At 41.1% G+C, this 24847-nt stretch overlaps 1 protein-coding gene across 1 annotated transcript in view; it reads right to left on the reverse strand.

Annotated features, from left to right (window-relative positions):
* Positions 1–24847, reverse strand: part of LOC309843413 (aldehyde oxidase) — an 82473-nt gene that overhangs the window by 51242 nt on the left and 6384 nt on the right. Inside the window, exons 2-12 of the mRNA XM_082688916.1 lie at positions 22812–22869; positions 20422–20518; positions 18085–18193; positions 16513–16639; positions 14495–14556; positions 4554–4643; positions 3835–3915; positions 3147–3291; positions 1869–1961; positions 694–845; positions 407–500 (exon numbers count right to left, since the gene is read on the reverse strand). Coding sequence (XP_082545042.1) covers positions 407–500; positions 694–845; positions 1869–1961; positions 3147–3291; positions 3835–3915; positions 4554–4643; positions 14495–14556; positions 16513–16639; positions 18085–18193; positions 20422–20518; positions 22812–22869 — 1108 coding nt within the window. The remainder of the gene's footprint in view (positions 1–406; positions 501–693; positions 846–1868; positions 1962–3146; positions 3292–3834; positions 3916–4553; positions 4644–14494; positions 14557–16512; positions 16640–18084; positions 18194–20421; positions 20519–22811; positions 22870–24847) is intronic.

Below are 24847 nucleotides of genomic sequence, written 5' to 3' on the forward strand. Positions count from 1 at the left end.
AAGTGATGAGGGGGCGCCTGGGTGGCTCAGTGGGTTGAGCCTCTGCCTTCGGCTCAGGTCGTGATCCCAGGGTCCTGGGATCGAGCCCCACATCGGGCTCTCTGCTCTGCAGGGAGCCTGCTTCCTCCTCTCTCTCTGCCTGCCTCTCTGCCTACTTGTGATCTCTGTCAGATAAATAAAGAAAAAATCTTAAAAACAAAGAAAGAAAGAAAGAAAGTGATGAGGACAGCGGAAGTGTAGGGGATTAGGAATAGACCGGCCAAATTTCCAGCATTCAGAAAGGTGGGGAGAATTATTAATATTACAAAGAATAGTCATTTTCAAAACTGGACCTCCTGCCTCCCCAGAAAGAAAAGCGGATAAGAGGAGCAGGATTAATAATTTCCAAGAAGGAGCTGTCACTTACTTTTTGATAGCAAGTTGAGAGTACAGTTGCCCACGGCCAGGAGGGGATTCAGATCTGAATCTAGGTGCCTGCTCACGATATGGCCCCCTAAAGACTTTTAAAAATAATGGAATTATTTTCAATACCTGTTACAGAATTATAAAAACACAGGTGATAAAGTAAGGAGTAAGCAAGGTTTGGGAGAATTACTATATTTTGTCTGTTTAAATGAACAAAAAGTGTCATGATTTGTCAGAGACAGTCACCCAAGACATGTATGCCAGAGTTTACCATCATCAAATACATACGGCCATGTTCCTGATCTGAGATCCAGCCAGAGTTCGCAAATGCTTCAAGAGAGCTTGGTACATCTGTGTCTTCTCCTCTGGGAGGTTCTGGATTACTTCACCCAAGATGTACTTCATCTGAGTCAGGCTGAGGCCAGCACCTAAGGTCAGCTCTGAAATGAAATCATTTATAAATAATGCGATGTGATCACTGCTGACCTGGAAATGTCATTCAACCAAAGTTGCAGACAGGGGATCTTTTTCCCAATACTTGCTGCCCTGCTTATTGATGGTAGTGGTGGTGGTGGTGAAGGAGGTGATGGTGGAGAGCAGGGAGATGGTGGTGGTGGTGGAGGTGATGGAGATGGTAATGGAGGTGATGGGGGTGGTGATGGTGACGGAGGTGGAAGTAGTGGTGGTGGTGGTAGAGGTGATGGTTGTGATGGAGCCTGCGTGTTAATGGAGGTGATGGTGGGGGTGATGATGGAGGTGGTGAGGAAGGTGTAGTGGTGATGGTGGCAGTGGGAGTGCTAATGGTGGTGATGGTGGTGGCAAAGGTAGAGGTGGTAGTAGTGATGAAGGTGATGTAGGCTAAATGTTTCTACTACACTAAATGCTTCATAGAGTCTCCTTGACTCCTAAGAAATTTTTAAGAGAATAACCTCATTTCACTGATGAAGAAACTGAGATTCAGAACTTGACTACATTCTCAGAGCTAATAGGCGAAATGGTCAAGAATTAGACTCCAGGGCTAGGCTCCAAACCCACATTTACATTACCTCTCATCATTGTCATTAAGTCAATTTCCAGATTGTGGGATCAGATGAGCCAGGCTGTAAGCTGCTCAATACATAAACTTACTCTCCTTCCTACTGTGCTTCTGGAAAGCAGAGACTGGGTTCTACTCATATTTTTCTTCTATCCAGCACTAAGCACAACATTCTTCATTGAATAGTTGTTACATGTCTCTGATATGGCAGAAGGAAGTTTTTCAGTAGACTCTGCAGACAATTAGTATTTCTTTTAACTATAGAGAATTCTTTCCTGGGTCTCCTCCAGAATGTTATCATTTTTATAAGGAGAGAATCTCTGTATATTATAATTAGGAATAATTCTTTTTCTGCTTGTCCACTGGATAAAGGACAAAAATCGATTACCAAATGCAAACTAAGAAAAGAGGGACCATAAGAACTCACCATTATGTGAACAGGTTGCAAAATTTAGTTCTTCAATTCTATCGGGAGAAATTATAACTGGGTGAAAGACACCCTTAAATTTCATTTCAGGCCCTGAAGGATTAGAAAAAAACAAATTTTGAAACTGTGATTAAAAGTGATTATCATATGGTTTCACTTATTTGTGGAGCATAACAAATAGCATGGAGGACAAGGAGAGATGGAGAGGAGAAGGGAGTTGAGGGAAATTGGAAGGGGAGGTGAACCATGAGAGACTATGGACTCTGAAAAACAATCTGAGGGTTTTGAAGGGGTGCGGGGGTGGGGGGGTGGGAGGTTGGGGGAACCAGGTGGTGGGTATTAGAGAGGACACTGATTGCATGGAGCACTGGGTGCGGTGCAAAAATAATGAATACTATTACGCTGAAAAGAAATAAAACATTTTTTTAAAAGTGATTATCTTTGGGTACCTGGGTGCCTCGGTCAGTTAAGTGCCTAACTCTTGGCTTTGGCTCAGGTCACAATCTCAGGGCGGTGCGATCGAGCCCCATGTGGGACTCTGCGCTGGGCATGGAGCCTGTTAAGATTCTCTTCTCTCCCTCTCCCTCTGCCCCTCCTCCCCTGCTCACACACTATCACTCTCTCTCTCAATAGAAAAAAAAAAAAAGTGATTATCTTTAAATATGTAAAAGTTACATTATCTTTCCATTGGTCTGTTCATTGCCAAATCACCCAGAGACAGGCCAGATGGACTTCCACTGGACTTGGAGGCCTCCTTGAACTCGTCAGCTTGAAGTGTTGGCTGATTAGTTTGAGAAGACTTGTGGCATGCTCAAAATTCTCTTTGGGAGGACTCTGGCAGTCTCCTCAGAGAAGAAGGAAGTCAAACTGAGTTCACAACAGACCCAATAGAAAGACCCTGTAACTGCAGTGTAAGAAAATCATTTCATATCTATCAGGATACCACCAAAAGAGGAAACAAAGAGTGACTTCAAATATGAGCCCAAGATCAGTCGCCACATGGAAGGAAAGAACAGCTGTCACCGGAACTGCTACTTCTGTGCTGTTATGAAGCAGATCTTCTGGGTGTAACTCTATGCACTGCTCTGATTCCGGGCAATAGGAATTTCCTTACATAATGGAAGTTGTGAAAGTCTCTTAAGCAATCCCAAGAGTCAAGTCTAAACTATTAAAAGTGCTTTTTTGGACTGTTTTTCCTGAGAACATGAACATGAGGTTCTTTCCTCCAAAGTCCTTTTCCTCACTTCCCTCAGAAGAGGTCCCTGGGGTTCTACATACCTACAGAGGTGTTCCCCATGACAACAGGGGCCTGAGGGTAGTTGAATTTCGCTTCTAGAAGTTCTGTCAGGGTCATTGGAGAAATCCATGTCATTCTATCACCAACAAAAATCCTGGTCCTTTGTGGTTGTTTCTCAGCCATTATCTGTTAAAACAGCAAGAGGGATTCGAGATCATCACATGAAAACATTTCCACCTGTTTCTACCCCATTTTGGTAGGAAACAGAAAAAGGAAATAAGAGATCTTTTTTAAAAAAGAAAATAAAAGTGACCTAAAAGTAAAGCTTTACTAAGCATTCAGAGTTCAGATTAAACATATAAAAGTATTTTATTCCTTCTGGAGACTGTTCTCCTATATCTAACTTTGCTGCTTGTGTATCTTCAAGGAATTCATTTCAATGTTTAAAAATATTTTAATATGCTTAATTATGTCAAACCTTCATTCTACAGAAGAATAAACTTCAACAAAGCTAGAAGTAGAAAACATGTCTACATTTATAGAAGTTGTGATGACATATTCTTATAGATACAATCTGCTACTTTTAACCATCAACTATCTTTAGAGCTTGGGTTAAGAATGGCAGATGGATGTTATTTGCCAATCAGCTTCCAAGAGGATCCATCATCAAACACGCTTCCTAAATATCTCACCATGAATTCCTCTAGAATGAGCTCAACTTTGCCTTACCATTAGTTCTGGAGGAAATATCAATTCTTGAGTTGGATCCAATGGCAGAAACTCCTTTTCTGAGAAGAGTTTTGTACTTGTCTTAAAAAAAGAAAAGAAAGTAACAGGAGTTATTGTCATCAGGCAACTCTAACTACTTTAAATCCTTTGTGGAATGAGCTGAGAAGAAGACATACAGCAGACAGAAATAAAACCAACTGGCCAGCCACAGTCTCTGGGTTCTAAGTCAAGGGCTCTAACAAAGACCTAGTTATTAGCAACTCAATGCAGATGCCAATGGTCCTCAAAGCTCAACTTCCTGCGTGTTCTCTTTGAGGTCTAGGAAAGCAGAGGAGGCACGAGCAGCTGAGAACAAGAGTGTTTCTCCAAATTCCCTTCCATCACTTCTCCCTCTGCCAGTTCTTTCATTTCCCTAATGTCTTCACTTTGCTTGGCTAGTCCTTGAAAAAGGTTTTTAAAAAACTAAGAGACATTAAGGGATCAAAACATTTTTTCTCCTATGGATAGTTGTTCTTGGACCAGAATAATATCTGGAAAGAAGAATGAAGTTTAGGACAGATTTTTTTTTTTTTTTGGATGAAGATGGAGAATGAAGGTGGGGGCCATGTTGAAATCCCTCAAATGAGTCAACTGAGGCAGCCATTTATTCTTCCTAAAAGTAAGTGGGTTTCTGTTCATGCCCTGAGAAAACTTTAACAAAAAAATTACAACTCACTGACCTTATTTCCTTCTTCAAATTCTGTTAATTCATTTATTCCTTGATCCAGACAGCAAACCCCATTTTCTTTACTTTGACAGCAGCCAGAAGTCTAGAGGGTAAAAAAACAAATAATCAAGAATTTATTGCTGATTCTACTAAGTATTTTTTCAACTTTCTTGAGATAAAACTGACAAATAAAATTGTATCTTTAAAGTGCACAATATGGGGATGCCTCGGTGGCTCAGCTGGTTAAGCATCTGCCTTTGGCTCAGGTCATGACCCCCAGGTCCTGGAATCAACTCCTGTGTCAGGATCCCTGCTCGGTGTGGAGCCTGCTTCTCCCTCTCCTGCCACTCCCCCTGCTTGTGCTCTCTTTCTGATAAATACATAAATAAAATCTCTAAAAAAATAAAGCACACAATGTGATTGCTTTACATATGCATACTTTGTTAAATGATTACCACAATCAGTTTGATAAACACACCCATCATCTCACATAGTTACCATCTTGCATGCATGTATTGTGAGAATACTTAAGGTCAACTCTCTTAGCAAATTTCAAGTGCACAACACAATTTTATTAACTATAGTCACTGTGCTGCAAATTAGATTCCCAGAGCTTACTTGTCTTATAACTGAAGGCTTGTGCCCTTTAACTAGCATCTCTCATTCTCCCAGTCCCTGACCCTGGCAACCACAATTGTGCTCTGTTGCTCTGAGTTCAACTTTTTTTTTTTTTAAATTTCTGCATTTATGTGAGATCATACAGTATTGTCTTCCTCTATCTGGCTAATTTCACATAGTGTAATGTCCTCTAGATTCACCCATGTTCTTGCAAATGGCAGGATTTCCCACTTTCTCATGGCTGAATAATAATTGTGTGTGTATACATTAATCTGTTGATGGGCACTTAGGTTATTTCCTTTTAGTGAATAATGCTGCAATGAATATGGGAGTTCAGAATCTCTTTGAGGTACTAATTTCATTTCCTTCAGTTATATACCCAGAAGTGGGATTGTTGGATCCTATGGTGGTTCTATATTTAACTTTTTGAGGAAATTCCACCTTGTTTTCCACAGTGCCTATACCAATTTACTTTCCCATGAACAGTGAACAAGGATACCCTTTTCTTCGTATCCTTGCCAACATTTAACTTTTGACGTTTTGATAGCAGCCATCCTAACATGTGTGAGGTATCTCACTGTGGTTTTGATTAGCATTTTCCTGCTGACTAGTGATGTTGGGTACTTTTCAGGTACCTGTTGACCATATGTATGTCTTTTTTAAAAAAATTTCTATTCAGATCTTTTGCCCATTTTTTAATCAAATTACTTTTATTTTTTGCTACTGAATGCATTAGTTCCTTATATAATTGGATATTAACTCCCTATGGTTAATGGTTTGCAAATATCTTCTCTCATTGTATAGGCTGCTTTTGCATTTAATTGCTTCCTTCAATGTGCAGAAGACTTTCAGTTTGAGAGAATAACACTTGCTTATTTTTCCTTTTGTTGCCTGTGCTTTTGGTTTCATACCAAAAAAAATCATTGCCAAGCTCAATGTCAAGGAGTTTTTTCCCCTGTTTTATTCTAGGAGTTTTATGGTTTCAGGTCTTACAGTTAAGTCTTTAATACATTTTGAGTTCATACGTGAGTGGTAAAAAGTAGAGGTGCAATTCATTCAGGTTTCCCTAAGCCATTTATTGAAGAGACTATCCTTTCATCATTGTGTTCCTGGCTTCACTGTCAAAGATTATTTGACTGTGTAGGCATGAGTTTATACCTGAGATTTCAATTCTGTTCCACTGGTCTGTGGGTCTGTTTTATGCCAGTGCCATATTGTTTCAATTGTTATAGCTTTGTGAAATAGTTTAAAAACAGGATCTGTGATGCAACCAGTTTTGTTTTTTCTCAAAATTGCCTTGCCAATTTAGGATCTTTTTTGGTTACATGCAAATACTAGGATTTTTTTTCTATTTCTGTGAAAAATGCTAATGGAATTTTCTTAGGGATTGCATCGACTCTGTAGATTGCTTTGGTAGTATGGACATTTTAACAGTATTAATTCTTCCAATCCATGAACATGGGATATCTTTCCATTTATATCTGTCTTCCTCAATTTCTTTCAACATTGTCTTATAGTTTTCAGTGTATAGATCTTTCACTCCCTTGGCTAAATTTATTCTTGAGTATTTTATTGTTATCGATGCTATTATAAATAGGATTGTTTTCTTAATCTTTCTGATAGCTTGTTAGTATATAGCAACATAACTGCGTTTTGTATGTTGATTTTATATCCTGCAACTCTACTTAATTCATTGATTAGTTCTAACAATTTTTTTGGTGGAGTCTTCAGGGTTCTATATATAAAGTCATGTGCACAGAAAATTTTACTCCTTTCTTCCCAATTTGGATGACTTTTATTTCTTTTTCTCGCCTAATTGTTTGGCTAGGACTTCTGGTACTATGTTGAACTGAAGTGGCAAGAGTGGGCATCCTTGTCTTGTTCTTGATTCCATTCATTGTATTCTTCAGCTCCAGAATTTCTGCTTGCCTGTAATTATTTCTATCTCTCTGTCAAACTTCTCATTTAGTTCATGTGTTGTTTTCCTGATCTTGCTGAATTATCTTTCTGTGTTTTCTTGTTGCTCATGGTTAGTTGGATCCATGTTCTACTGATGCCCTCTCAGAGCCCTGGCTTCTCTCCGCCCACCCTTTCCTGCCCCCAGATTGTGCATCACTCCTCAGTATTCTGGATGAGGTGAGAAATAAGTGGGCCTCTTTGGCAGTGTCCACACAGCTGGGGAAGCCAGATACCCGCTCACATGAGAACGTGAGAATGTTCCCTCATGGGGTAAATCAGGAGCCAAGAAGGTCTGACTTGGCACTGAACTATGCCACGTTGTGGGAAGGATGATGCAGATAGAGTGAAACAGTTTCTTTCACTCTCTTCAATGTATATAGCCTTGGATTTATTGTTGTTGTTGTTCCACTGGTGTGATGGGATTTCTCCACTGGACTCCTGGACTTATCCTTAAATCACTCTTATCCTAGAGTGAGTGTCAAAATTGGTGTTTTTTGGGAACAAGAGAGTAGAAAACTCCCGTTTCACCATGTTGCTGATGTTACTCCTCTATTGCCTAAATCTTGATTCAAGCTTGGTACCTGGTCCTCACTTAGATGGAAAAGCAGCTGATCCAGCCTCAGGTGGAGCTGGTCTTCTGGGGTGAGTTGCTAAAGCTGGAGATGAAATGCAAACACTAGGCTGGAAGCAAAGTCCCCTCTACTAACAATTAAATAAAACAGGTGACTACCAGCTGAAACATAATACAGAATCAATACTGCTAAATGCTATGAAAAAAGAACCATGTGTATGTAAACATATCCATACCAACTTCTAATTTAAAAAAGTCTAAGGTTTTGAGAAAATTTGAATAGTAGTGATTATTCAATAAGCTAAAATATGTAAAATTCTTATAACAACGTCTGGCACTCAGCAATAAATATTAACAATATTAATATTTAATATTTTATTAATGATAGATATTAACAATTACTATGGCTATCACTCGGTTCTTATTTATGACATATTGATTTTATAGTTGAGTACAAAGGGCAATCTTCTGTCCCTCATTTCCAGATTGTTTGTTCACTTATTCATGCAGCAGATAGTGAACAAGTGGCTATTCAATAAGTGCATGGGGCCCAGCCCTACAGACACACAGACCCTGCTGTCAAGCAGCCCATTGTCTGATGGGAGAGATGGGAGAGCAAACGGGAGTGAAACCACGGTGTGACCACTGCTGTGCCAGGAGTATGTACAGAGGGCTGCAGGAGCAACAGGGGTGTGGGGGTGGGCAGGGCACCTGACACAAACAGATAAGGGAAAACTCCTCAAAACAATGACCCATAGCCAGTATCAAAGTGCTTAGGCGCTCATTATGGGACTCTCCAGGCTAGCTCAATGGATGAGAGAAAACACCTGCCCAAGAATCAAATAACAAAGAGCAATTACAGAGCCTGAGATAAGAAGGGGCCTTGTATTAGTAACAATGGCTGTTCCCCTAGTCACTTCTGGTAACCCCTCTGAAGGGCTCCACACTCAGTAGGAAGTCTGCTTAAGATTCTCTCTAAGAAGAAGAAAGGGAGAGAGGGGAAGAAGGTATGCTGGAGCAACTTATAGCAGAGAATTTCCCTAATTTGGCAAAGGGAGCAAGCATCAAAATTCAGGAGGCACAGAGAACCCCCCTCAAAATCAATAAAAATAGGTCAACACCCCATCATCTAATAAAGTCTAAGTGACAAAGAGAAAATTCTGAAAGCAGCTTGGGACAAGAGGTCTGTAACCTACAACAGCAGAAATATTAGACTGGCAGCAGACCTATCCACAGAGACCTGGCAGGACAGAAAGGACTGGCATGTTATATTCAAAGCACTAAATGAGAAAAATATGCAGCCAAGAATACTATATCCAGCTAGGCTGTCACTGAAAATAGGAGAGATAAAAAGATTCCAGAACAAACAAAAATGAAAGGAATTGGCAAATACCAAACCAGCCCTATAGGAAATATTGAAAGGGGTTCTCTAAGCAAAGAGAGAGCCTAAAAGTAACAGACCAGAAAGGAACAGAGACAATATACAGTAACAGTCACCTTACAGACAATGGCACTAAATTCATATCTTTCAATAGTTACCCTGAATGTAAAGTTCTTTAATTTCCTGGTTGGCCAATTGCCCCAGGGCTAAGTGCCCCAATCAAAAGACACAGCTGTATCACAATGGGTAAAAAAAACAAGACCCGGGGCTCCTGGGTGGCTCAGTGAGCCTTTGGCTGAGCCTTCCGCTCAGGTCATGATCCCAGGGTCCTGGGATCAAGCCCCGCATCAGGCTCTCTGCTCAGCGGGGAGCCTGCTCCTTCCTCTCTCTCTGCCTGCCTCTCTGCCTACTTGTGATCTCTGCCTGTCAAATAAATAAATAAAATCTTTAAAAAAAAAAAAAAAAACAAGATCCACTGATATGCAAGAGACACCTCTAGATTTAAAGTGACAGGGTGAATAACAATTTACCATGCTAATAGACATCAAAAGAAAGCTGGGCGGCAATCCTTATATCAGATAAATTAGATTTTAAGCCAAAGACTATAATAAGAGATGAGAAAGGACATTATATCATACTTAAAGAGTCTGTCCAACAAGAAGATCTAACAATTTTAAATATCTATGCCCCTAATGTGGGAACAGCCAATTATATAAACCAGTTAATAACAAAATCAAAAAATCACATTGACAGTAATACAATAATAGTAGGGGACTTTAACAGCCCTCCCTCCCCCACTGAGATGGACAGACCACCTAAGCAAAAGATCAGCAAGGAAATAAAGGCTTTAAATGACACACTGGACCAGAAGGACATCACAGATATATTCAGAACTTTCCAACCCAAAGCAACAGAATACACATTTTTCTCTTGTGCACATGCAGCATTCTCTGGAATAGATCACATCCTGGTCACAAATCAGGTCTCAACTGGTACCAAAAGATTGGGATCATTCCCTGCATATTTTCAGACCACAGTGATCTGAAACTAAAACTCAACCACAAGAGGAAAGTTGGAAAGAACTCAAATGCATGGAGGCTAAAGGGCATCCTACTAAAGAATGAATGGGCCAACCAGGAAATTAAAGAACTTTAAAAATTCATGGAAACAAATGAAAATGAAAACACAACTGTTCAAAATCTTTGGGATGCAGCAAAGGTGGTCCTGAGACAAAAGTACATAACAATATAAGCCTTTCTCAAGAAACAAGAAAGGTCTCAAGTACATATCCTAACCCTATACCTAAAGAAGCTGAAAAAAGAACAGCAAAGAAAGCCTAAACTCAGCAGGAGAAGAGAAATTGTAAATATCAAAGCAGAAATCAATTAAACAGAATCCAAAAGAACAGCAGAACAAATCAACGAAACTAGGAGCTGGTTCTTTGAAAGAATTAATAAGAATGATAAACCCCTGGCCAGAATTATCAAAAAGAAAAGGGAAAGGACCCAAATAAATAAAATCATGAATGAAAGAGGAGAGATCACAACTAACACCAAAGAAATATAAACAATTATAAGAATATATTATGAGCAAATATACACCAGAAAATCTGACATTCTGGAAGAAATAGGTGCATTACTAGAGACATATAAACTACCAAAACTGAGCCAGGAAGAAACAGAAAACCAGAACAGACCCATAATTAGTAAGGAGATTGAAGCAGTCATCAAAAATCTCCCAACAAACAAGAGCTCAGGGCCTGACAGCTTCACAGGGGAATTCTACCAAACATTTAAAGAAGAATTAATACCCATTCTCCTGAAACTGTTTGAAAAAATAGAAATGGAAGGAAAAGTTCCAAACTCATTTTATGAGGCCAGCAATACCTTGATCCCCAAACCAGACAAAGGCCCCATCAGAAAGGAGAATTAAAGACCAATATCCTTGATGAACATGGATGCAAAAATTCTCATCAAAATACTTTGGGAGAAATTGGAGGGGGAGACAAACCATGAGAGACTGTGGACTCTGAAAAACAATCTGAGGTTTTGGAGGGGTTGGGGGGTGGGAGGTTGGGTAAGCCTGGTGGTGGGTATTATGGAGGCACGTATTGCATAGAGCACTGGGTGTGGTGCATAAACAATGAATTCTGTAACACTGCAAATAAATTTAAAAAATAGGGGTGTCTGAGTGGCTCAGTGGGTTAAAGCCTCTGCCTTCAGCTCAGGTCACGATCCCAGGGTCCTGGGATCAAGACCTGCATCGGGCTCTCTGCTCAGTGGGGAGCTTGCTTCCCTTCCTCTCTCTCTGCCTGCCTTTCTGCCTACTTGTGATCTCTGTCTGTCAAACAAATAAATAAAATCTTTAAAAATAAATAAATAAATAAGAATTTTTTTTAAACCTTAAAAAAACACAACTAGTCAATAGGATTAAACAGTATATTAAAAGGATTATTCACCATGACCAAGTGGGATTTATTCCTAGGCTGCAACGTTGGTTCAACATCTGCAAATCAATCAATGTGATACAATTCATTAATAAAAGAAGGAACAAGAACCATATGATACTCTCAATAGATACTGAAAAGGTATTTGACAAAGTACAACATCCTTTCTTGATCAAAACTCTTCACAGTGTAGGGACAGAGGATACATACCTCAATATCACAAAAGCTATCTATGAAAAACCCACAGCAAATATCATTCTCGATGGGGAAAAACTGAGAAATTTTCCCCTAAGGTCAGGAAAATGGCAAGGCTATTCACTATCATCACTGTTATTCAACATAGTACTGAAGTCCTAGCCTCAGCAATCAGACAACAAAAAGAAATAAAAGGCATCCGAATCAGCAAAGAAGAAGTAAAAATTTCACTCTTTGCAGATGATATGATACTTTGTATGGAAAACCCAAAAGACTCCACTCCAAAATTGCTAGAACTCATATAGGAATTCAGTAAAGTATCAGGACATAAAATCAGTGCACAGAAAAGTGTTGCACTTCTTTTCTTTTCTTTTTAAATTTTTAAAAAATATTTTATTTATTTGACAGAGAGATCACAAGTAGATAGAGAGCCAGGTGGGGGGGGGGGAGCAGGCTCCCCGCTGAGGAGAAAGTCCGATGTGGGGCTTGATCTCAGGACCCGGAGATCATGACCTGAGCTGAAGGCAGAGGCTTAACCCACTGAGCCACCTAGGTGCCCCCAGTTGCATTTCTATACACCAAGAGCAAGACAGAAGAAAGAGAAATTAAGGAGTTGATCCCATTTATAATTGTACCCCAAACAGTAAGATACCTAGGAATAAACCTAACCAAAGAGGCAAAGAATCAGAAAACTATAAAGTACTCATGAAAGAAATTGAGGAAGACACAATGAATGTAAAAATGTTCCATGCTCATGGATTGCAAGAACAAATATTGTAAAGATGTCTATACTACCTAAAGCAATCTATACATTTAATGCAATCCCTATCAAAATACCATCAATTTTTTTCACAGAAGTGGAACAAATAATCCTAAAATTTATATGGAACCAGAAAAGACCCTGAATAACCAGAGAACATTGAAAAAGAAAACCAAAGTTGGTGGCATCACAAGTCCAGACTTCAAGCTCTATTACAAAGCTGTAATCATCAAGACAGTATGGCACTGGCACAAAAACAGACACGTAGATCAATGGAACAGAATAGAGAGGCCATAAATGGACCCTCAACTCTATGGTCAACTAATTTTTGACAAAGTAGGAAAGACAGTCTCTTCAACAAATGGTGTTGGGAAAATTGGACAGCCACATGCAGAATAATGAAATTGGACCATTTCCTCACACCACACACAAAAATTGACTCAAAATGGATGAAGGACCTCAATGTGAGGAAAGAATCCATCAAAATCCTTGAGGAGAACACAGGCAGGAACCTCTTTGACCTCAGCCGCAGCAGCAACATCTTCCTAGGAACATCACCAAAGGCAAGGGAGGCAAGGGCAAAAATGAACTATTGGGACTTCATCAAGATCAAAAGCTTTTGCACAGCAAAGGAAACAGTCAACAAAACCAAAAGACAACTGACAGAATGGGAGAAGATATTTGAAAATGACATATCAGATAAAGGGCTCATATCCAAAATTTATAAAGAACTTCTTTTTTTTTTTTTTTAAAGATTTTATTTACTTATTTGACACAGGGAGAGATCACAAGTAGTCAGAGAGGCAGGCAGAGAGAGAAGAGGAAGTAGACTCCCTGCTGAGCAATGCAGGGCTCGATCCCAGTACCCTGAGATCATGACCTGAGCTGAAGACAGAGGCTTTAACCCACTGAGCCACCCAGGCGCCCCTATAAAGAACTTCTCAAACTCAACACCCAAAAACAAATAATCCAATCAAGAAATGGACAGAAGACATGAACAGACATTTCTGCAAAGAAGATATCCAAATGGCCAACAGACTCATGAAAAAGTGCTCCACATCATTCAGCATCAGGGAAATACAAATCAAAACTTCAATGAGATACCACCTCACACTAGTCAGAATGACTAAAATTAACAAATCAGGAAATGACAGATGTTGGAGGGTGTGGAGAAAGGAGAACCCTCCTGCACTGTTGGTAGGAATACAATCTGGTGCAGCTACTCTGGAAAACAGTATGGAGGTTCCTCAAAAAGCTGAAAATAGAGCTACCCTATGACCCAGCAATCACACTACTGGATACTTACCCTAAAGATACAATTCTAGTGATCTGAAGGGGCACGTGCACCCAAATGTTTATAGCAGCAAGTCCACAATAGCCAAACTATGGAAAGAGCCTAGATGTCCATTGACAGATGAATGGATAAAGAAGATGTGGTGTGTACACACACACACACACACACACACAATGGAATACTATGCAGCCATCAAAAATTGAAATCTTGCCATTTGCAATGACATGGAAAGAACTAGATGGTATTATGCTAAGCAAAATAAGTCAATCAGAGAGAGACAATTATCATATTATCTCTTTGATATGAGGAAGTTAAGAGGCAGGGCGAGGTGTTGTGGGAGGTAGAGAGGGGAAAAAAATGAAACAAGATAGGACTGGGGAGGGAGCAAACCATAAGAGACTCTTAATCTCAGGAAACAAACTGAGGGTTGGTGGGGGGTGGGGGTGGGGAGGGATAAGGTGCCTGGGTTATGGGCACTGGGGAGGGTATGTGCTATGGTGAGTGCTGTGAAATGTGTAAGCTTGATGATTCACAGACCTGTACCCCTGGGGGAAATAATACATTATATGTTCATAATAAATAAATAAATAAATAAATAGAGTCTCTCTGCCTTTCCCTTTGTCCCTCCTCCTGCCACACTCAATCTCTCTCTCTCCCTCTCTCAAATAAATAAATAAATAAATAAATAAATAAATAAAATCTTTTTTTAAAAAAATTCCCTTCTACTTACTTTACAGAAAGTCTTGCATGCATCAATTATGGGCCTATATCCGGTGCAACGGCATAGGTTACCTGAAGGAGAAAAACTCAACTGTATTACTCAACTAACCTAGAGAGAGGCACAGTCTGCCAAGTGCATGATGAAAGTCAGAACCCCCATCCAAGAAGAAGGCCCCATTGGACATTCAGTCTATTTTTCATCAGCAACTTGGGATATTAAGTTGAGGGTTCTGAAGTAGAGCTGAACAACCCAGTTATTTGTGTTTTCTCTCTGTAAACAGTTTCGTATCTTCTGCTTGTGATAGGTGATCAAAGAACACATTGATTTCAAGCTAAAAACTTGGTCTATAGGCACATTCAAGAGCTAAGCTTCAGCTGATTGATCAAAGACTTTTTGTAGTAACAAAGGCAATTATTAAACTTCAGAAACAACCAGGCACACACTTATAACAAATCATTAGGGCAGCATTTCTCTCAAAGTGGTCCATAGCCCACATTCATCCCACACCCACAAATCTGAAGTGTTATTAAAAAAATAAAGCCAATCTGAAGCAAGCTATCTGGGGTTTCATCCCAGGAACTTCCATTCTACAAATTCCACCATGAAAGTCTTAAGCACTCTAAAATCTGAAAACCCCTTGTTCACATTATAAATAGTCACGAGATCCAAGGCGTAATGGGATCTAAAGGAAATCAGGCAAGAGACAGTTCCCGTGCTGCATCTCTCCTTCCTACTTCCATTTGCTCTGGTCCTCAGGTGTGCGGAAGAGCGAGACTCACGGGCTCTACCCTCGTGTTCTCTGGCAGGGAAACAGGGTCCTTGGGAGGCAGGAGATGGACAGATAGACCCACGGACAGTTTCACTGGGATCTGGGAAGCTATTATTTTAAAAATTTGTTTAGAATCTTGTAAATGAAGACTTCCTGCATCCACACACACACTGAGCCGCTGAACTTGGTAAAATCACTCTAGCCTGGATAAAGACAGTTATTTGAAATAAGTATCACCAGAAGATCTCAATGTCTTTGATCTCATGGTGTATTCATCGGAGTCCTCTGATCGCTAACGGGATCCTGAGAGCACCCCTCCCTGGGAGAGAGTGGCATGTGGAGACAGCTGGACCCTTTCCAAGAGTAAATGAATAAATGGACTTTGTCATGTTTGTAAAAATAAGCAAATAGGGGCACCTGGGTGGCTCAGTGGGTTGAGCATCTGCCTTCAGCTCAGGTCATGACCTCAGGGTCCCAGGATTGAGCCCCGAGTCGGGCTCTCTGCTCAGCGGGGTGTCTCCCTTCTCCCTCTGCCTGCTTCTCCCTCTCCTTCTGCCACTCCCCCTGCTTGTGCTCTCTCTCTCTCTTTCTCAAATAAATAAATAAAATCTTAAAAAAATAAGAGAACAGTAAAAAGGGGAGGGAGGACTGGGTGGCTCAGTTGGTTAAGCGGCTGCCTTCGGCTCAGGTCATGATCCCAGCGTTCTGGGATCGAGTCCCCCATCAGGCTCCTTGCTCGGCAGGGAGCCTGCTTCTCCTTCTGCCTCTCCCTGCCATTCTGTCTGCCTGTGCCCTTTCTCTCTAAAGGGGGAAAAAAAAAAAGGAGGGAGGAGACTTAAAAAAAAAAGATTTTATTTATTTATTTGAAAGAAAGAGAGAGACAGTCAGAGAGAGCATGAGCAGGGGGACAGGAAAGATGGACTGAGCCACCCAGGCAGGAAGGAGACTTTCATAAATCAAGAGAGACAAGGAATGTATCAGCCAAGGGAAATGTGCGGATCTTGTGTGAATCCTGATTTGGACAAAGTAATTCTTCCACTTATTGGTGGTACAACTTTAAATAAATTCTCTCTAAACCTCAGTTTCTCCATGTACGATGTGGAGATAGTAACAATGCCTACCTTGCACTGGTATCATGAAGGGTAAATGAGACAATCTTTGTACAACATGAATACCGCACGTGGCACACGGTGAGTGTCTACCGTCACCTCTGACCATCGCCATTATTAAAACAAAAGCACATGTATATATAACCTACCACCAAGGGCTTCCATTATCTGCTCCAGAGAAGGCTCTGGATGGTTCCTCAGCAGTGTGTAGATGGACATCACCATTCCAGGGGTGCAGAACCCACACTGCGTGCCATGACACTTGGCTATCCTTTCCTGGAAGCACAGCAAGATTAGAAATGCAGAATCTTGGGCCCTATCCCAGACCTACCGGATCAGAATCTGTACTCTGACAAGATCCCCGGGCAGCCCATTTGCACAATAAAACTGGAGAAGAGGTCCTGGAAAATTCTTCTCATCCTAGGTGTCTCCTTTTCTCAGACTGGGTGGCTGTGATTACTGGTCCTTGACTTTCATTAAAGGCTCTCAGCCTTTGGACTCACCAGGGGAATTTAAAATTTCCAAGGGCCAGGAAGCAGCCCAGGCCAAGAGCACAGACCTGTATTTTTTAGATTCCGCGGTGGTTTCAATACATAATCCAGAATGGGAATCACAGAAATAAGGCTCACCCCCTTTAAGTCCCTCAGAGAAGTGAAGCAAATTGTGCGCATGTTGAGAAAACCGAACCAAGCCAAACCCCCGAGTGCCTGTAGCTGCCCACGATCACCCTATCACTTCAGCACACAGGAGTTGGCAAAGTGCAGCCGTTAATCCACAAAACGGTCAAGAGAGAAGCACTGCCTCTTTCTCGACCAAACCTTTTCCCTCCCAGCATTTTCTCTTCGGAGTCTAACTTCAAAGGCACTGCCCCATTATGGAAGCGGTCTTCTGGCTCCGTTGCAACCCCAGGAGCTCAGCAGCAGCTACTAAATGAAATGCTGTCTCACAGCCGTGAACTGCCTCTTCTCACAGGAGCACCCAGGCAGGATTTGCTCCCTGTAGGTAATGAGGTTTCACAGGACATAGACAGGACCCGACATTGCTCAAGCCCAGGGAACGGGAAGTGTGTTATTCTCTATGTTGCCCCTATCTTTTCCCTCTTTGGTCCTCTCCTCATAAGTGACCTTCAGTAACCTAGATGAAAACAAGTAGCAACAGCTACTTTTTACGGGCAACATATAAATAATTTAAAGGGCCAGGTGTCTTTCCTTTGAAAGGTGTCTTTCCAACAAGGTGCTGCCTTAGGAGAAAAGCCTCCAAATTTATTAAAACTCCTATCATCTGTCTTTTGAACAAGACCTACATTTTAAAAATCCTTTTTGGAGATGAGATTTTCATCCAGCTTTAAAATAAGGTTATTTTCCATTTTGTGTGTGGGGGGAAAAGGATGAAATCATAACCCTCAATACATACAGCCCTCATTTCTTTGAACTTGGAAGATGTAACATGGAGAGGTCCTATCCAGTTAGAACATGAAAACTAAACACAGCAATGTTGGGCTTTTCTTCCCAAAGAAAAAGGCCTCTATTCTTGAAGAAGCATTTTTCTAAGAAATCAGTTGTAAAACACACACAGCAGGTGTCACTCCTGGCCTCAAGCTCAGTTCCATGTATAGGCAGTGACCAAACTGCAGGGCTCAGACTATCCTACCATGTTAACCACTGGGCCTTGCTGCACTTTCTGAAGCACAAAAACCCTCTGAGAAAGAAGCCCAGCCTTACCTGAACAGGATGAATCCTGGTCTTGGTGCTTCCTATGCCTTCTATCGTGGTGACAGAAGCCCCGTACAGGGAGCAGATGGGGATCAGACAGGCATTGGCGGCATGATGGCTTCAGAATGCAAAAGGGAAACACAAAGTAAATTATACCCAGTGGGAAACAATTTGCTGGGTGAGCGTTCACCCAGCACCTCCAATATGGCAGGTTTTGTACAATGCTTCAGACATTGCAAATACCTTCTATCCTCAGTTCATGCCCAGGTTTTAGAACCAAAATATACAGGTTTTTATACAGAACTGCATCCATATATATACCCACACAAAAGAAAGATTGGAAGAATATTATTCATTTATAATTAAATGGAAAGATTTATTGAGTGTCTACTATGTGCCACGCAAAGTTTGAGGCACTTTGGATCCATTGGTCAATAAGACATATAAAGTTCCTGCCCTTGTAGAGTATATATCCTAATTAGGGGAAGATAGACAATACATATATATGTAGACCACACATACACACATAAACTGAGAGAGTAAGAAGTCCTATGAATAAAGTGATACAGGTAAAGGGAATAAGGAGTTGCAGAGGTGAGGTGGGCATTGCTATTTATAAGCTGATCAAAGAGGGTTGACTGCATAACATTTTTGCTGGAACCTGAGTGATTTGAAGGAGGCAGACATGAAGGTTTGGGAGCAAACATTCCAGGTAGAGGGACAACATGTGCAAAGGCCCTGAGACAGGAATGGGCTTGGGATGCTTGGGAACAGAAAGAAGGCCAGTGAGGTTGGAGCACAATGAATACAGGAGAAATGGTGGGATTCCTGGTTGAGAGACATACAAATTAGGTAATTGTAAGGCTTCATTTAGAAACTTGTAAGAGACCTTCACTCTCATTCTAAAAACATGCTATAAAACTATATAATTATAGTTTTTTAAAAACTCATCAGACGCTGGGTATGTAAAGAAACTTAAAGGACCTAAACTCCATTAAGTACAATCCCTTTGTAAGACAGATGAGATACAGCTGTCCCCATCTCTGACATGGATGGAGGGAACAGAATCTGCCTTAAACAGGAGTAAGGAGAAATCATGCCAATTTTCAACATATATTTAATGTGGGCTGATGCAACAAATTAAAATACAAAGCTGGACTATACTGTCCCCAATCTCTTCCCCACCAAACTGCACTGAGTGCTGAGGGTAATACTCTAAAACTAGGCATAGGGAAGGAGTGCTACAAAACAAAAACAAAAACAATAAAACTGCTCCATGCACACGGACACCTATCTGAGGAAGCTGGGGGAAGCAGGAGAACCGACAGAAAACTGTAAGCACTCAGGCTTCGCAGAGTGTAGGGCAGTTGCCACCCTCCAGAGGCTGAAGACAGTGAGGCCTGGCTGTAAGATATCTCCCAAAGCATGGAAGTGAGATGGTAGAGCAAGAGAACTTCTTGGTGAATCAAAAAATGGGCAGCCAGGCTGTAAAGCAGAGAGGGATCACCCAGAGTTCAGGAAGAAAGTGACCTGGCTGTGGAAAACAGGCAGATCTCCAAAATCTTACCGCTGCTCAGATCCTTAGCCCTCATCTGAGCTCTGCAGAATGATGTAAAATTGTTTAAGATATGCATGGCTGGAGTCCAAAAGAGAGAAGTGGGGAGAGAGAAGAGGAAAGTGAAAGGAAGGGGGAGGAAAAAGGAAAGGAGAAGGAGGGAAAGTGAGGGAGGGAGGAAGGAAGAGAAAGAAAGAGAGTAAATATTTGAAGAGATGATGGTTTGAGAAGTTTACAAAGCTGATAGAAGACATCAATCCACAAATCCAAGAAACTTGGCAAACCTAAGGAAGGATAAGTTTCAAACACAAAGAGAAGATGTTAAATGTAATGGGAAATCACTGGTGATTTTTAAAGTAGGAGAGTGCGATGATCTGATTTATGCTGAAAGTGATCTCTCTGACTGATGTATGGAATCACCATGGCAGGGGCAAGGGTGGGAGCAGGGACATCAGTCAGTAGGCTGTCATAGTCATATAAGAGTGTGATGATGCCATTATTCTTCACTGAAATTTCAGTCCTTCCTTCCCAGACAGCCCAGGGAGTCAGAGAGCCTTTCCATTTTCAACAGGGGATTCTTTGACCATATGTTATCCTCATTGATGGTACATTTTTCCCCTAACCCATTCACATTCTGGGGACCATGTCTCTCTTGTGCATCACTGTGTCCCCAGTGCTGACCACAGTTCTTGTTGCATAGTAAGTGCTCCTACATATTCATCAGGTGAAGGAACAAAACAAAGGTCAAGACTTCAAAAATACAACCATGTCTGGACTTTGCTGCAAGGTACCTTATCCTCTTGGTAGTGGGGGTGTATCGTGATATCATCACTGTGCAGGCACCACAGCCACCTGTTCCACAGCCGTACTTAGTTCCTGTGAGTCGAACTGGAAAAAGCATGGTTAAAGATAATGTGTTTTCCAAAATTCTCTTCCTAGAATAGCTCTGACCTTAGAGGACAACATCATCAAAAATCTCTTGAACATATAGTTAAGTTCAAATGATGTCCTAGCTGCTATTTTTTAGAATCTTGTAGAGTCCTGATTTCCATTTGTGTATTATATTTAGTATCCTCCCTTTCAAAACAATGGGACATCATATTACCAAAACAGGGCCAAACTAAAAAAAAAAGTTTCTACATATAAAGGCCTGAATATTTGGAAGTATGAGTACATTGCACATTTATCTATATCCTTATCTGTATCTTTGATGACATACAGAGTAAAATGTCAAACTGTATATCATTCTTGGAATATTTGTGTGTTATTATCCATGTTCACTGTATTTCTCTGCTTCCCAGTGGCAGAAACTGCTACTTCTGTACTCATATCTGTTCTCTCATTCTTTTCTGGTAAAAGAAACCCCAGTTTTTAGCCACACACATGGTTGCCCAGAATAAAAAGTACATTTTCTCAGCCTCTTCAGCAGCTGGGTGGGGTTAATGACAATGCTGTCCAATGGGATGTAAGTGTAGTGCTGTGTATGACTTCCAGAACAAAATGTCCTCAAAAGGAAAGGGATGCCACCTTTTTCATTGCTTACTGCTTCTTATTTTCTGGAGTTCAGATATGGTGGCTACACTTGAGTTAGTTGTCTCTGCCCATGAGGAGAAAGTTGCCTGCTGAGGAGGGTAGGGCAGCAAGACACAGGGAGCTTGGCCCCCTCATGAGGTTGGGACACTACTTTACTAGCCCTAATCCACCTACCTCTGGGATTCCTTTACGTGAGCGCAACAGCCATGAGAACATGTTTCACAGACCTCCTTCAACATGGAGGGTAAATGACCAAATGACCCAACTGCTGCATTTTGCTTTCTCTTACCCCAGTTTTCATTGACTCCCATGACTCCCATGGGTTTCAATGACTCCCATGACAACCATGACTCCCATGGTTGCTTCCCACCAATGGCTCAGTGCTATGGAGAGACAGGGGAATTCTTGTCAGCCACGCCTCAATGTCTTTGATGTACACCCCTTAGACTGCCCAGCAGCCTTAGACCCTCCCACTCAGCCTCCTCGTCCCCTCTTCTTTACAGGTAGCACTTCCATTGTGGTCTAATGTCTCCCTGAGCCTTCTTTAGCTCCCTATTTCCTTATACTCAGGTGTTTTCCTAATACAACCCTTGCACATTTAATCCTAAGATTAATGTCTGCTTCTAAGAGAACTCAAACTAACACACTGAGAAAGGAATAAACTTTTAACTTCTATCTTATTTACTGCAATTTGGGATTTTCTGTAACTCACAAGTGAACCAGATCTTAAATAATACACATTAGTACCATGGATAACCAGGAAATAAATGTTCATTGTTTTTCTGTCCAAAGATCTTGAATGACTTCCAGAACATTGTTATTGATGTTTTTTTGAGTTGTGTACTCTTTGGGGAGTCTCTCTCTCTCTCTCGAAGGAATAAAAATGTACAAATTCCCATTTTCACGTAATTCTGCATAAAATTTAGTGGGGGTCTATAGACATCAGGAAGCCCACTGGAGTTCATGCATTGCAGGCTAAGAATCCAATCCTTACATGATTTTATTTAGAAAGCTTTTCTTTTTTTTCTTAATATTTTATTTATTTATTTGACAGAGATCACAAGTAGGCAGAGAGGCAGGTAGAGAGAGAAAGGGAGGCAGGCTCCCTGCTGAGCAGAAAGCCCAATGCAAGGCTCAATCCCAGGACCCTGGGATCATGACCTGAGTTGAAGGCAGAGGCTTTAACACACTGAGCCACCCAGGCGTCCCTAGAAAGCTTTTCTAAGGTAACATTTTTAGGTTTAATTTCTCCATGGTTCTTTTATCTTCATTTCAGCAGATTTCTGTGCTCTTTTTTCCTAATGGGCACGATGATTAGATAGAATGTCAATATTGTGACTCTTAATTCTAAAGGATGCTTAATTAAGCCCTTTTAAGATTTGCTTTAATTCCCACGGTTAGTTTCTCCATTTTATACTATGTATTTAGTGCCAAAACAGAGATTAGAAAGAATTTTGTTCCCCTGACAGCCACAACTGTGCACTACCTACAAAACTGAAATGTGGGAATTTCTTTAAAAAGAACATAAAACCATAATGGTAGGGAATATGACTCACTGTGCCTCTAAAAAGATATTTGAAATATCACCTGATGAGGATATCAGCACTATATACACACATGCACACACTCAAAGCAAAGCAAAGGATACGCTTCTTCCTCAGATATGGTAACAGCATTGTTTCAGGATCAACATTTTTTTCTATTACCTGTACCAAAAGGAAACGTACACAAAGTTGAGAGAGCTGGTGTGATATTTCTGATGGCAAACTCATGCTAATTTGATGGCAATGCACATTCATTAAATCTTCTACTCATATCTTCAATTTGATTAATGTTTATGGAATACCTGTTATATACAAATCATCTCTCCAAAGTGTAAAGTCCAAATCTTGAACCCCAACACCTGTTTGCTGCTGTCCTTGGTCCTGAATCATCGCTGTTTTCCACTGCCGTGGTTGTTTCTACCAGTAGCAACACTAGGGACTCCCGCCCAGCTTCTCCTAGAAAGTCTGATACAGGTCACTGAAAAAATACTAGCAGAACAGCATATGGAAGAAAGAATAGTGGGTGACTGCCAGATCAAAGAAGTAAAAGAGAAAAGTTATATGCCAAATAATACAAAGACATGCAAGAAAGGATAAACGCAAGAAGCAAGTTTGTGTGGGCAGCCTGGAAGCACAGAAATAGCAACCAACTGAAGGCATGACTGAAATGTCATGAATAGTTGTGTTTCCAAAGTGATCATGTTTTCTCTCTTTTTTTTTAAATATTTTATTTATTTGACAGAGATCACATGTAGGCAGAGAGAGAGGAAGGGAAGCCGGCTCCCCACTGAGCAGAGTCTGACTTGGGGCTCCATCCCAGGACCCTGAGATCATGAACTGAGCCGAAGGCAGAGGCTTAACCCACTGAGCCACCCAGGTGCCCCATGTTTTCTCTTTTTTGATTAAAACTTTGGATTTCTTTTAGAGTCACAGAACAAAGAGAACTATGGTTTGCTCACAGTCTCAGAAGTAGAGTTCATCTTTCACCGTGTTATACTGCTACCCTTTTGGGAAGTAGGTGAGGAGGAGACATATGCTTACTCTATGGATGCCTCCTCACCCTCAGTTCTCAGTGGCCATATGCCAGGGAAAGTGAACCATATGCCAATTACCAAGGTCAGATCTGTATCCTAGAGGAATCTGCAATATAGTGAGAGCTGTGATTGTTTGTGTGTGTCAGGGGGGTATGCGTACCCATACTGTAATGCCAAAAAAAAAAATTGAAGCACCCCTCCAGGCATCCCAAATTTAATATGCCCTCAAATGAAACTTACTCTTTCCCTTCTTTTCACTGACTTGTTTAATAGCCTCACCATCTGCTAAGTCATCCCAGCTTAAAAACTTGAGCTACTTCAACTTTTTATTTCTTTCAATCCACCACAATCAGTGTCACCAAGACCTGTCACTCATACTTCCAAAATGATTCTCTAAACAACCTTCACTTCTCCTGTCACTCCTCAGGATCAACACTTACTCCCTCTTGCCAGGATAATGATCAGAGTTGCCTAACGTGTCTCCTGCCTCCATTCTTGGCACCCACAACACCACTCTTCACACTACTGCCGGAATGACCTCTCTAAAATCCAAGTCTGATCATCATCTGCATCTGCTTTAATTTAACACTGCTCCTGGCTGCCAAGTCACCATGCTGGGAATTCCCAAATCATTCAGGGTACCTGTTAATTGACATTCTTCTGGAATCTGAATTTCTGGGAGAAAGAACAAGGAAAGGTGCATCATGAATGAGCACACTGAATGAGTCTTTGGGAAATTTATATTCTAGGTTCCTGGAATACAAGAAGGAATTCAAACTCCATGGCAGAACCTACAAGGCCTTTTTGAAAGACTGCCCATCTTCTCCTGCCATCAACCCATGCGTCTTGAACACTGGTCAGGTGGGAGCACTGGCTAGACCAGCAGGTCTTTCACCATTCACTACATTTGGATATAGGATTCCTTCAGAAAGTCCTCCCTATCTTCTTTACTTGGCAGAATTTTGGACATCATTCAAAGCCCTGCTCAAGTGTTCTCTTCTGTGGGGGCGCTGCCATTGAATATACCTTTCCTCTGCTCCAGGTAACTGGCTTCCCCTGCGCTCCCATGACCAATGTCCACACATCTGTCATAGAACTTTGGACTC

Source organism: Mustela nivalis, assembly GCF_964662115.1.
Source record: "Mustela nivalis genome assembly, chromosome: 11".
In the NCBI taxonomy this organism is placed as follows: Eukaryota; Metazoa; Chordata; class Mammalia; order Carnivora; family Mustelidae; genus Mustela; species Mustela nivalis.